The sequence below is a fragment of the Eurosta solidaginis genome, chromosome 4 (assembly GCF_040869045.1).
Source record: "Eurosta solidaginis isolate ZX-2024a chromosome 4, ASM4086904v1, whole genome shotgun sequence".
Taxonomy (NCBI): domain Eukaryota; kingdom Metazoa; phylum Arthropoda; class Insecta; order Diptera; family Tephritidae; genus Eurosta; species Eurosta solidaginis.
In genome coordinates, this window is record NC_090322.1 from 181,630,052 (window position 1) to 181,644,598 (window position 14,547).

The following is a 14,547-nucleotide window of genomic DNA, read 5'->3' on the forward strand; positions in this document are numbered from 1 at the left end:
CGGCGGCGGCGTAGGCTCTATTATATACCGGCGGCTGCGGCGTGGCCGGCGCGCCGACAAAGAGATCGGCGTAAACCTCTGAATTGAATGGCTGGATTTCAGAGCATCATATTGTCCACAACTAATGAATATGGAAACATACTGCTAACGCCAATGGTATTTTTGACGATCTGGAACAATCTGGAACTTGCGGATGAGTATCTGGGAGTCTTATAAAGCGAAAATTTAAAAAAAAATAATATTTAGATAGGTTTTGTTTATATGTATTTAAGGAAGTCGACATTTCAGCCATTTCGGAAAGATCCGGGGTTTTTGCTTCAAAATCTCGTGGATCGTTCAAAAAATTTCGGGAGTAGATCCTTGCGGAGAGGGGGAGAAATACTTAAAATGGTCACACTTTTGTAGCGTAGTTTCACCGAAGGAGATGTTCTGGGCTAACTCTAATACCCGACGTCGACACGATTTCTTTAAATCATTTATGGCTACGTGCTGGTCACGCACAAAGACGACTTACGGTTGCTATTAATTATCTACTAATAGTCATGACTATCGTGGCACAGTTTTAATGATTAGCATCAATGCTGGCTTATTGTTGATCGTGCCAAAGGGGTCCTTCAGTTTTTTCGGCTGTTTTTAAGAGCTACAATTCCCGACGTGCGAACAGTAACGACTGCGACTTCGAACTCATACCTTCGTCGACGTCACTTTCCTCGAAGCTCTAGGTGTAACTCCAAAGACATTCTGACGGATGCTTTTGTCGCGCTATGCTTCCGAGCTACACAAAAAAAATCTTGAAACGTTAGGGAGTAACAATTCGGTCAAGGATGCCGCCCACAAGGACCGTGGATAAAAGTTTAGAAATGTAGACCAAAATTTGCAGACGTTTGTGTTCGATACATTGACCTCAATAGTCTTCGTTTCCGGCCTTATGATATAAGAGCTCATTATGGATGACCGCCTTCAGTTTTCAGACAAGTTCGACTATCCCCTACGTTAGAATAGTAGAACACCCGGTAATTTGGTCGACTGTCTTGAGAAAGCTTTTGCTTCACCACTTTGAGTGTTCTTGCGAAGGACAAAGCCTCACCTGGTAAATATATGTGCTTACGTATTCACATTTGTAAAAGGAGCCGTCACGTGTAGGTCGTATTTAAACATGTTTGATAGGCTATATTTAATGTGATTCACTCCAAGGGACTAGTTGGGGATAGGGCCGCCAACTTTAGGAAATGTCAAACCGGGATACTTGGGTGTTGAATGATGAAGTGTGAAAATCAAAATTAAGATTTCGGACGCTATTTTATAGTTAAGCAAATAAAGTGATTCTTCAAGATATGTATATGCAACTTATGTAAGTGTGAGCTGAGAATCATTTCAAAGGAGAATTTAAACCACTGGAGCCTACCAAAGGATTTTGCATCACTGATTTCGCTTATTCTTTCAGCCAATCGGGATATAAAATTCGGCACCTTTTTCGCGTAACTTGCTTTTTTAACAACTTGAGGACAATTTGAAAATATGTTCGACTTGGGACATTTTATTTGAATTCATTGTATTTTATTAATTTTTTGAAAAAATGATGCGAAGTGAGCATTTAAAGTGGTTTGTTTTAATAACTTGGTGAATTAGGTGATGCAAAGTCTGTGTTAAGCTGACATCGAAAGCGCCTGTTTTTTTTTAAAATAACTTTTGAACAGTTAGAAAGAGTTAAATTTCGCAATTAGTTTCTTATAACTGGCAGGGATGCGCATCCGTTGATACCACTTTCGTCCATATCCGACCAATTTTCGAGATGAACAATAAATGGCCTATTTTCGGCCCGCCCCTAAATCAGTTTCAGTGACATCGAGTGCTAGGTGAGACGTTTGTGTGTTTTGGGGTGTTAGGGGAGTAAAAAAAATATATTGGAAATATCGTACACTTCGTCTCAAACCATATTCATCGCAAGAAGCACTGATGACCTGATACGAAACAATCATTCTCTCCCAATTCGTTTCAAGGAATGGGTCCTGAAGTTCATTTGATTGTAAACAATGGTTCATTCGATTGTATACAAAGGTTCATTCGTTTCAAGGAATGGGTCTTGAAATCAGGGCCCGTATTACGATCCGTGATCGAAACTCATTTTTTAAATCACAATAGCTCTTGAAAGGTGGATCGGATGAATGGCATATTTGTACTAGCGAGAAATAGTACTCGTTATATATATTCTTTATTATAATTTTTTAAAAAAGTTTGACAAATGCATAGTTATTGCTTGAGTGAAAATGGTTTTCAGTCACTGATCGTAACACGTAATACCGGCCCAGATGGCTATAGAGTTGCCTAAACTACGTAAAAAAAAACTCCAAGAAATCCGTTCGGTTTCATTATTTTCAAGTAAATCAGCAAGTAAGCTGATAAAAACTTATTAAAATTTATAAAAAAGGCAAAGTTTTGTAGAAATATTTTGTGGTAGATAAGTGAAAAAATAGGAAATAATATATTTGGATTGCGTTGCTTTGCTTTGTTGCTCTGGCACCCCCATAAGATAATAATGAACGGCTATCCCCTTTTTTCACTTTGATGCGACCAAAACGTTTATGTACATACATATGTATATCCACATACAATAAAAAACGCAAAAAATGTATAAGAAGTTACGAAATTTGATCACTTGGTGAAGTATCTGCGTTGTCGTCCGCAAAAGGCTGTTAATTAAACATGTTGCGTTAACCTATACGTATACCTACAATTTATCTCAGCTGTCAAAAATGGAATGTCGCAACGCTCCACAAAAACATGGCCTTTATGCATCCATTTACATCAATGCGAAGACTAAGAAGCTGACTTTTTTTACCAATCGAAAGTTGCTACCAAAACCCGTTTCGTGTGCAGCCCCTCGATGAAAGGTGTTGTCATTGATAAATTTTCACGGGTGAAAAATAGTTATTTTTTTCTTCGGATTTGTGATCCTGACAAAAATTCGACTTTTTTGATATCCCATTTGACAATCTTGAGTAAATTTTCGGCGAAAATCATAAACCTTTACCATGTAAAATACCCCAAAGTTATTCTAAAATGCCCAAATTTGATTTTGAGCATGATGGCATATATGGCCAATATTATAAAAATGCACATTTTCACGTGCTCTCAGAGAGTGAGAAGTTTCATATCAGGTCATCAGTGGCAAGAAGGCATAGTGTACCTATACAAGTGTGTCAGCTAAGCGATAAACGTCAAAACTACAAACAGCCTCGCTCACCTGATGCAAATCTCAGGTCTAGAGTTGCATTTTTGTTACAAAAGAGTACTTCAAGCTGAGTTGCATTTGATAGTTTAATACAACTTTGTAGTATTTATAGATGAAATAGTTGCATATATTTCCGCGGAAAAAAGAATACTAGAAGATTTGTAGCCTGCAACAATGCGGAAACATACGGAAAGCAAAATTTATTTAAATTAGAGTCAAAATATAAAGCGCCATACGTGTAACATGGAAAAATTTTACTTCTAAGACTGTTTACACAAATGCATAAGGGAAAAATTATATAAACGCGCTGGTCGCCTCAAAGCAAAGATAACGTACGGCGTTTCATTGTTTTTCGTCTGGCGTTGTCAAAGCGTAGGCACGCAACCAAAGCATATATGTAAATTTTTCGATACTTCGCCCGAAAGATGAATTAATGAATGCAATACAACCAAAGCGTCTGTGTAAATCCGCCTTAATTTTTGTAGCTTAAATCGGCGGGGTATAAAAAATTGGGTCCACTTAATCATATATATCTCAAGAACAAATTGAGCAATTCCAAAACGGTTTGATAAAATTTGCTATAAACTGTACATACAACACTTTTTGCTAGACCCTGCAGATTCAAAGATAACGAACAATCATTACGGATTTTTTCAATTATTTTTGTAAAAATAAAAAAAAATTGTACTTTGCGAGGAAGGATCTCGAAAGCTTTTTATTTTTTTGCAGATTTTTTTTCTCTTTAAGCTCTGTTTTATTAAAAAAAAAATGAGATTTCATTCAATTAATTTTTTTCTAAGATTTTGTAATCGAATTTCAGTATAAAATTGCTTCGATATTCTTTGAAGTTGGAAGTATGCACTGACGAAATTTCAACTTTTATAAAATGACGAAGGTCTGGCAGTCACGGGCTCTTAGACTATTATTTAGGTAATTCGTAAGGTCAGCTATTCATCGTGTGTGTAATAAAATTTTATATGGAAAAATTTATGACTACGACCAATGCGACAATCTTGTGAGTTGCTTAATTTAAATTAGATTATTATTCGATCATGGTTCCGTTTTTGGACTTTTGACAAAATTCAAAGTTAAGAATATCATGATTTGAACAGATAAATAATAAATACTGACAAAAATACCAGTTTCAGCTAAAACATTTTGAAATATATGCGAATAAAATTGACTATGGTAAGATATTCGATCTTGTTTCTAAAAATATGTGGTTTCGTTTTTAAAGACGAAAATCTATGATCGCAGTCATTTAGGCACGTGATGACCTTATCAGTTGACCTGAAACTTGTAAATAACAAATTGTAATCTATTGGTAAATTGTAGGGGGTATCTAAGTTGAAACCACCGTCATTGTCGGTTGACTACCCACTGCCATTTGAGAAGCTTATGCCCGGTTTTTCAGTGCGAGTTTAAACTCCAGTTAATGTCGATAACATAAAATTTTACGGCTCATCTCAGCTTAAGCGACCGAAGTGGCAGGGTTTAACTGTAGTTTAAACTAGCACTGAAAACCCGGGCATTAGTCACGCATTGCATACTTTTAGGTGGAGTAGACATCTATTTCTTTCACTAAGGCCCGGTTTTTTAGTACAAGTTCAACTTAGATTGTCAGTTAAACTACGCTTAAACTTATTCTGGATTTTTTCAGTCTACTTTAACTGAAGTTAAAGCTTAGCTTAAGCGGCCGATCTGGCAGGGATAAACTTCAGTTAACCTATCGGTGATTTGCGTTCGTTCGAAATGGCATCGAATATACCCAACAGAATTTGGGCTTGACTACCATGTTGAGCTCATGTCGATAACTAGAATACCTCTAAATCTCAAGAGTTATTACGAAACAGTGGTGCAACTTGAGAATCATAGTGTACTCATAAAAAGGGGGAATTTTTTATAAAGCAAAAAATGCTAATACTTAAGTGGAAAAAAAATATAGTTCCAACTTGTGGTTCTTTGACCTGGACTCAAGTGTAAGATTCCAATACTACAGTATTTTCACGAAAATAAACTAAAATAAAATAAAATATATATGATTTATTTTTGATAAATTACGCTTCATTTACTGTTATCAATCAGGTGTTTATTTCTCACAATAAATAGCTGTTTGCTTTGGTGGTACAACCTTGGAAATTTCCCAAAGGTTGGATATCAAGTTGAGAACTATCTGGTTTAAGAATAACTAGATAATGATGTTGTATATAACCTCGAATATATATTTCGTTGGAGAAATGTCTTTTAAATGTTTGTTGGGTAAGCAAAATCCAGCTGTTGTCGTATCTACAAATTATCTAGATAATAAAAAACCAGTGTTTCCGTACAAAACAGCATACCCCAAAGGCGGCCTAAACTGTGACTGAAAAACTGCTCAGTAGTTTAACTGTAGTTTAAATTTGACTAGAGTTTAAGCAAACTTAGTTTAAGCTTAGCTTAACCAACTACTGAAAAACGGGACCTAAATAATTGTTATTTACGAAGTAGAACAAACAAATGTAGTAAATTAATCAAAGTAGAAACCTCTAATTTATTGAAGATAAAAATATATTTATTCTCTACATAGCCCTTGTTATAATACTGAGAAAGTATCATTGCGGTGTTTATTTCATACTTTTTTTATTTATGCTTTTTTTTCAGAAAAAAACGTCATCGTGGCAGTTATTTAAAAATTTAGCAAGCTTTTGAGAGCTTTCTTAGTGTAAAGCTTAATATAAAAAAAAATACTTTACACAGTTATGTCGATTTCCTGTAAAGAATTGCATATGTGAGCTACACATACATATATGTGACCCGGTCTATGAAAAGGTGGCTTATGACTCAAAAAAGAAATTGCGAGAAACAGTTGTTAACAGCTATTTTTTTTTTTTTAGTCATAAGCCACCTATTCATAGACCGGGTCACATATTACAAATGGTAAGAAATTAAATAACAAAACAGAAATAAAACTTACCGGACTATTTGGCATTATTGCGATAACAGCAAATATGTTGAAACGAACATACATATCCCAGACCGTTTCAGAATAAACGTTTTTTTAAACAGATTCAAGTTTCGTTTGGATTTAAAAAATTGGCTCACCCTGGGTTTTGCAACTTTGAATAAGACTTCAAACAGAATACTACTTTTTTATTGCATACCCACTTAATATTTCTTTTAACCACTCATATTTTAAAACTATTTTTTATACGCTTACAAAACATGACAAACTGTTTGAAATTTTTGTTTGTTTGAAACGGTCTAATGCAGATATGTAAAATACTTTTGAATGAAACCTTACAGTTTTAAAGTTGAATTACATAGCATTATTTGAGCGCGCCCTGTTGGCTAGTTTTTGTATGACACCGTCAGTAGCACTTACTCATTTACTCAAGCCGCCTCACAGCCACGTTAGAGGCCAATTAATGGTGACTTATCCATAACCAGATAAAACAGCTGATAGAACCAACCTTATGGAAATCAATTGCCGTCATCCAGTGAGATTTACAGCTCGGGTTCACGCTCAATTCTCTCGAGAATGCTCTGGATCATCAAGAGACTTGAGAAGCAGATGTCGTGATATTTTCGCACATGTGAAATGTAATAGGCAGATGTCGCCGCTGTTTTTCAATTAACTCATATTAACTCATACGGCGAAAGGCTAAGCAGCGACATCTATTTTTGAAAAAGTAGGTGTATTGAAGGCAGCGTTGCCAAACTAAATACAAGTAATTAACAAATTATCTACCTCACAAATTGAACCAGACTTCTATCTGGATTTATCTGGCTCAAATCGTTGTTGTTGCATTTACATGCAAAATTATTTATCTGGCTCAGGCTCTATGCCACCGGATGATGGCTAATGTAATCGATTAATGGTGCCATACCCCCTACAAGAAACGCTGATAGTTTTACTAATACACTCACACTTGTAATTGACAATGCTGATCCTGCGATGACGTAAACATTGATACTCAAATTTATGTATGTTCCTTTGTTCGCCCACGCATGTCCGCATGTACCCAACGACAGCCTATAATCATGAAAAAGGACTCAAACTGGGAAGGCTTCGGACACCTGGTACAGAACAAAAGAACATACAGCAGATACCATTATGCATGTGAGACAGATACATAATTCTCAAAGGAATTTTATGTATGCGAGAACAGATTATCCGATTTAATCATGTTGCCACTACTGACTGATTATCACGGGTGTTTTGTTATTTTTTAAATTCCGCCATTTTCAACCGACGAAAACCATATAAAAAATAAGTTCAAAAAATGAAAAAGAGAGCATTTCAAAGCTCCATGCTAAAAGAAACCAAAAAATTGAACATAATATTAAAAAATACCAAAAGCTGTCGGAATGTGTTTCCGCATGAGGAAAGCGCTCTTCTGTTGTTTTGTTATTTTCTGAATTTAAATTGAACATTTTGAACTCGAATTCTTATAAAACTATTTATTTTAAACAAATAAGAAACACGTATGCTTTTATCACGTACAAACGTAATGAAATAAAGTAAATAAAAAGCAAAAAGCATTGTTTCATTTTTGGCGGAATATAACAATGGTCATTTATGATAGTATAAGAGTCAAACCTGATATCTACAGTAAACTATCATTTATGACACTTTCTGATAGTTAGAGTGTCAGCACTGATCCAGGAAAAGGAATGAGAGTGAGCAGTACGGCTATATACTTAATCAGTAGGCCATGTTGGTGTATAAGAAGGAGACGAAAACTCACACGTACAAAGTTGTTTACATCACATTTGCGCAAGTCCCCTTAAGTTTGTGATAGAAAGTTTGTATGAGGCGCTGATCGTTAGGTTGACATTGCTGACAATCAGATGATAGTCATATGATAGTCGGTATTCTTGTAGGACAATAAATGATAGTTTACTGTAGATATCAGGTTTGACTGTTATACTATCATAAATGACCATTGTTATATTCCGCCAAAAATGAAACAATGCTTTTTGCTTTTTATCTACTTTATTTCATTACGTTTTTAATTTTGTACGTGATAAAAGCATACGTGTTTCTTATTTGTTTAAAATAAATAGTTTTATAAGAATTCGAGTTCAGAATGTTCAATTTAAATTCAGAAAATAACAAAACAACAGAAGCGCGCTTTCCTCATGCGGAAACACATTAAGAAAGCTTTTGGTATTTTTTAATATTATTTTCGATTTTTTTTCTTTTAGCATGGAGCTTTGAAATGCTCTCTTTTTCATTTTTTAAACTTATTTTTTATATGGTTTTCGTCGGTTGAAAATGGCGGAATTAAAAAAAATAACAAAAGAACCGTGATAATCATTTGATTGTCATATGACAGTCAGTAGTGACAACATGATTAAATCGGATAAACTGTTCTCGCATACATAAAATTCCTTTGAGAATTATGTATCTGTCTCACATGCATAATGGTATCTGCTGTATGTTCTTTTGTTCTGTACCAGGTGTCCGAAGCTTTCCCAGTTTGAGTCCTTTTTCATGATTATAGGCTGTCGTTGGGTACATGCGGACATGCGTGGGCGAACAAAGGAACATACATAAATTTTAGTATCAATGTTTACGTCATCGCAGGATCAGCATTGTCAATTACAAGTGTGAGTGTATTAGTAAAACTATCAGCGTTTCTTGTAGGGTTAAGGCACCAATAACTGATGCCAATTTGATATGTATAAGTAAAAATATGGTTACGACTATGGCGTTAGCGTTAAGGAAGTTTAAACTGCAAAATGTAACAAACACTTGGACAATTATTTACTGCCGTGGTGTTTAAATATTTTATTAATAAATAGTTTCACATTACGTTAAGTTATTCTATTCGTAAATGCATCGAATTAAGAAGACCTTTATTTTCCCCACAACACACAAGAATTGCAACGTTTTATGTTTTCTCTCAATTCCATTCGCCTAACACCAACATGCAGATTTTGAGAATGTGCACGAGCACAGGCATGTTGTTGTTGCAGCGATGAGCCAAACATATAGCTGAACCTTCAAGCTACTCTCACTGGCATTGTCAAAGCTTAGCTTTAAACGATTTCCCTGTAAGCGCAGTTCAATTGCAGGCGCCGCACTGCAATCACACGTAAAAAGAGCTTGGTTTAGCCGAAGTCTTTTATTTCTTCGATTATACTTTCGAGTTCGATTACGTATATAAATATATACAAAAAACATTCTAATATTTTGATTGGCAATGTTGTTGTGTTGCTGCTGCTTTAATCAATAAGTAGGAGGCGTTATCACTAAATAATTGATAAGATAGAGTCGTGGTCATAATTTAACGTAAAACCGCATTCTGTTATACACAGTTTTCACAATTTTTGCAATTTTGACGTTATTAATCGTGCATTTGTCATAAGTCACTAATAGTCATAAAACCAGCAAAAGAGTGCAAGTCAAAATATATATTAATTACAAATTTTAACTAAAAGTAGAATAACAGAATTATGTCAGCGCCACGCATACGTTTTAAAGCTATGAAAGGCTTCCCGCCACTTAACGAAAAGAAAATTGAAACTGAATCATTTCTTGAAGCTGCAAAAGAGGTGGTCACTATAATTGGTAAGTGAATCATTGTATTGATACTTTTTATTTATTTATAAACAAGTTAGCACACATAGCAATTTAGTTAATTTTAAGTTCAGGGTTTTGAATTTGAGCCTGAACGTTAAAACATTCATCGGTTTAAGCAATCTTTGAAACTTTTTGCACTAAATTGGAAACCTCTCAATTTACTAGGTACTGTGTTTTTATACCCAGCTGTACTTGTACACAGGGTATTATAACTTTGATTTGATAACGGTTGGTTGTACAGGTATAAAGGAATGGAGATAGATATAGGCTTCCATGTATCAAAATCATCAGTATCGAAAAAAAATTTTATTGAGCCATGTCCGCCCGTCAACACGATAACTTTAGTAAATATTGAGATATCTTCACCAAATTTGGTACACGGGCTTATCTGGACCCAGAATAGATTTGTATTGAAAATGAGCGAAATCGGATGATAGACACGCCCACTTTTTATATATATAACATTTTGGAAAACACAAAAAACCTGATTATTTAGTAAATAATACACCTAGAATGTAATTTGACGTGTGGACTGGTATTGAGACTTTTGAAAAAATTTTTTAAAATAGGCGCCTACTTTTGATAAAATCAGTTTTACAAATATTCAGAATCAAAAATCGTTAAACCTATCGTAACAAAATTCGGAAGAGAGGTTGCCTTTACTATAAGGAATGCTTTGAAGAAAAATTAACGAAATCGGTTAAGGATCACGTCCAATTTTATATAAAGATTTTTAAAAAGGTCGTGGACGAATAAAATAAGCTATATCTTTGCAAAAGAGAGCTTTATATCAATTGTATTTCATTCTCCAGGTGGATTTATAATAATAGGAAAAACAACAAATTTAAGGCGTGGCACCGCCCCTTTTATGACAAACAATTTTCTATGTTTCGGGAGCCATAACTCGAAGAAAAATTAACGGATCGTAATAAAATTGGGTATACACATAATAATAATATCTCTAGAAAAAATGGACGAGATCGGTTAAAGACCACGCCTACTTTTATATAAAAGATTTTTAAAAGGGTCGTAGATGAAAACAATAAGCTATATCTTCGCGAAAAATAGCTTTGTATCAATATAATTTTAAATTGAAAAACACTAAAATTTTTGAAAATGAGTGTGGCGCCGCCCCTTTTTGTCTAAGCAATTTTCAATGTTTCGGGAGCCATAACTCGAAGAAAAATTTACATATCGTAACAAAAATGGGTACACATATTTTCCTTATAGCAGGAAATATTTCTAGTAAAATGGATAAGATTGGTTAAGGACCACGCCCACTTTTATATAAATGACTTTAAAAGCAAAAATAATAAGCTAAATCTTAGAGAAAACTAGTTTTGTACCAATCGTATTTTGCGCCATTATAACAAGAAATGGGAAGAAATTCAAATCTTGAAAAATGGGCGTGGCACTTCCCCTTTCTTACAATGCATTTCCCAACGTTTCCGGAGCCATAACTCTACGAAAAATTTGGTGCACATGTATGCCTTTTAACAGGAAATACTTTCAGTAAAAATGGACTAAATCGGTTAAATCACCTTCTTTTATATAAAAGCTTTTGTAAAAGTGCGTAGATACAGGTAATAAGCTATTTCTAGTGAAAGTTAGAAAATTTCGTTAATAACCCTGCCCTTTTTTGTAATAACGTTTTTTAGTACAATGGCACTTGTGTGTTTATATTTATTGTTCTGTTATATCTTTATATTAAAATAAACAGTAGGGAAATCCCCATTCTGAAGGAAAAGTGCATTATTACTCGCTCAAGGTCATTGGTGTTAGCCTCTGTATCCTTTTTGCTTCTTTTAAACGAAAATTAGTTCAGAATAGAACCATATTCTATGTATTATTGCGCAGCCTTGTAACACTTTTAAGCACACAAAATAAACAACAACAGCATTTCAAGTGTACAGCTGGGTATGTAATGTTCAGTTTCACTTTACTTACTTACTTATAGCGTTTTCTTTTCTGAAATAAATTGTTGCCTAAGTAAATGGTAAAGCCTTAATAGAGTTACTCTTACCCCAGAAAATTTTTGAACATTTATAGTGCATACAAAGAACATTTCAACTCACCATATTCCAGGCATGCTTAACCAACGAACCGATATCATTTCGTTACGATAATTAACGTTAATAAACGAAACAAAGTCGTTTCCTTTCGTTTATTAACGTTAAGGACGTCAAATTATCGAAATGATTTTGTTTCGTTTTCTGCCATATCAAAACGAAATCAAATCGTTTATGTTGATTGTTAATTTCAAACTATGCTGGCAAAGCTGATTGATGGCGGAGCCATTAAGGGTGAAAGCGTTAGCCAAGCTGATTGCAACTTTTCTCATGAATTTTGACAGTACGAACATTTCTCAGAGTATTTTTGACATTACCACCAACGAATTACACAAACAAATTACATGGAGTTTGTGCGTATTGTGCGTATTTCCGCTCGCTGTTACCACCTTACGGCTTCACCATGGCTATAGCATTGCCAGCACAATTCAAACATAAAGTATCACGTTTTTGTTAACGTTTTTAACGTTAACGAAAGCTTTTTGTTTCGGTTAAAAACGAGATACAATTTATCTTGATAATTTCTTTATCGATAATATTTCGAAGTGTTTCAACGGAAACGTTGGAAATTTTTTGATAAACGATTAGCTTAACGTTAAGGTGCATCCCTGCCATATTCACTCATATTAACAGAGTATATGTGGAAATTAAGAGCGAATTGAGAGTTTCACAGGGTTGCACTGCCACACCGCCATTTTATACAGGGTAAAAGTGTAACGCTTTTGCGTTGCGAGCAGGCAACAATTTTCACAAAAGAACGAAATACCCCGTAAAGGCGTTGCCTGTTTTTTAGAATAGAACAACAACCCTTGCGCGGGGTACAGAAAGCGTAACACTTTAGCCAGAAAAGAAAACGCTATTAGACTTAGACCTCCTTACTTGTTTAATTTAACTCAGTTTGAATTTAAAACTTATTTGAACAATGAGTTTAAAGTCTTCGAATTGTTTCAAAACAAAACCAAAAAAGTTTGAAAAATCTAAAAATAGAACTTTAAAAGCAAACCCCAAGAGTTTAAAATTGGTGCTGGAAATTTAAAAACAAAAAATTTCATTTATGTAGATTGCTGCAAGTCATAAATTCTTTTTCGAAATATTTTGTTATACATGATATGTTTCCTTATAAAGATGTGATAGTTCAGTAGGTAGAGAAAGCTACTAAAATCCCTGTTAGGTCGGTTTGAAACCAAGCCATCGCCCACTACAATTTTTTTTTTATAACCTCTAGCTCACTGCTACAACAACAACAACAACCTCTCTAGCTTCAAATTGAAACCCAGTAATGTGCACTTGTTTTCAGGAAGACTGCTATTATCTATATCTAAAACTAAATTTGGTTTGGTCATATATGTAGTACAAAAAGTTTCATATTTAGGCTCAAAATTTTAATAGTGTAGTTATTTCACATTTGTAAAAGAAGTTCGAAAACTCATTAATAAAAAATGATGTTCGGACATATTTGAACGAAGCTGTGATCCAGAAATCAAATTATACAGGCCGATAATTTTTTGACTTAATCTAAACTAGACTTGAAACGTTAACACGATAACTTGAGATACATATGGGGTATTCCATCCCATTTCGACCAATTTTGAACCGGACCCCTTTAGAATTGGCTGAAAGTTTTTCTTCTTTTTCTAGCTTACGAAAGACGTTTTTCAGAAGTTTTTCAAATTTTTTCACCCAACTCAAAAAAAGTTATGAATGTAAAAAAAAACACCGTTTTTGTTTTCAAAATGCTATAACTTTTTCAAAAATTGACCGTTTGGGATCTTTTTTTTTTAAATTTGTTTTTAAATGTACTTTTCGGAAAAAATTCAAAAAAATTTTAAAGTTTTTTTTTCAATTAAATAAAAAAAAAAAAAAATTCTCGGCCCACTCCGGGATTAGTGGGGATGATTGCAGAATTGATTGAAGTTTTTTATGAGAAAAAAAGGGCGAAATTCGAAAAATCTCGAAAAACTGAAAAATTACAAAAAAAAAACTCTAAAAATTTAGACCGTGTCGCGCCCACTTTCCAAAAATTGTAATTTGTCTCAATTTTCATCAACCTATTAGTACTCGTTAATAAATTATCTAACTTTGAAATTTTTGATATCGAAACAGTCCTATTTTACCCATTTTCTGTACGACCACTTAGTCGTTTACCAAGTTTTGTGATCATATCTCAATTAATGCTCAAGCTATAGTATTAACGGACGGACGGACATTTATATATTGTATATGGATCAATCGAAATTTTTTCCGACGCTGATGTTTTGATGTTGGGAAGCCTAAATCTATATTTACCCCGTTTTTAACATACAGCCCACCGTTATGTAATTAAAGGAGGTACAGCTGGGTATACTAAATGTAGATTCGATAGATCGGTAGGACGATTTGTTAAATTTTCCGAAAAAAGTTTATCGAATTTAATTGGAAGTTAAAACAAGCAAAGGTGTCTAAGTTCGGGTGTAACCGAACATTATATACTCAGCGTGAGCTTCAATTGCCCGTTTAAAAAATGTCTTCCCATATCCTCTTACAATAAAACTTGATAAGTGAAATATCATTGATTCAAAACTATTTTTTGTTGAGATATAGCTTATTTTTCTAGTCTACGACTCTTTTAAACTTGTTTTATGTCTAAGTTGCCGTGGTCTTTAACCGATCCCTTCCATTATATACATACTAGAAATATT

General features: G+C 34.2%; 2 protein-coding genes across 11 annotated transcripts in view; both read left to right on the forward strand.

Moving 5' to 3' along the window:
- Positions 1-14,547, forward strand: part of LOC137250742 (uncharacterized) — a 239,011-nt gene that overhangs the window by 27,796 nt on the left and 196,668 nt on the right. The window contains exon 2 of one of the 3 annotated variants that reach the window (XM_067784088.1): positions 9,662-9,775. The exons of the other annotated variants lie outside the window; for them this stretch is intronic. The gene's annotated coding sequence lies outside the window, so the exon portion shown is untranslated. Of the gene's footprint in view, positions 1-9,661; positions 9,776-14,547 lie in introns of those variants that run through there. 3 annotated transcript variants of the gene reach the window in all.
- The window catches only part of LOC137250743 (glycolipid transfer protein), a 48,793-nt gene that overhangs the window by 26,872 nt on the left and 7,374 nt on the right, over positions 1-14,547 (forward strand). Inside the window, exons 1-3 of one of the 8 annotated variants that reach the window (XM_067784089.1) lie at positions 6,018-6,040; positions 6,106-6,148; positions 9,662-9,788. In XM_067784089.1, coding sequence (XP_067640190.1) covers positions 6,033-6,040; positions 6,106-6,148; positions 9,662-9,788 — 178 coding nt within the window. In that variant the 5' untranslated portion in view covers positions 6,018-6,032. The other 7 variants (XM_067784094.1, XM_067784090.1, XM_067784093.1 and 4 more) reach the window with 7 other exon arrangements.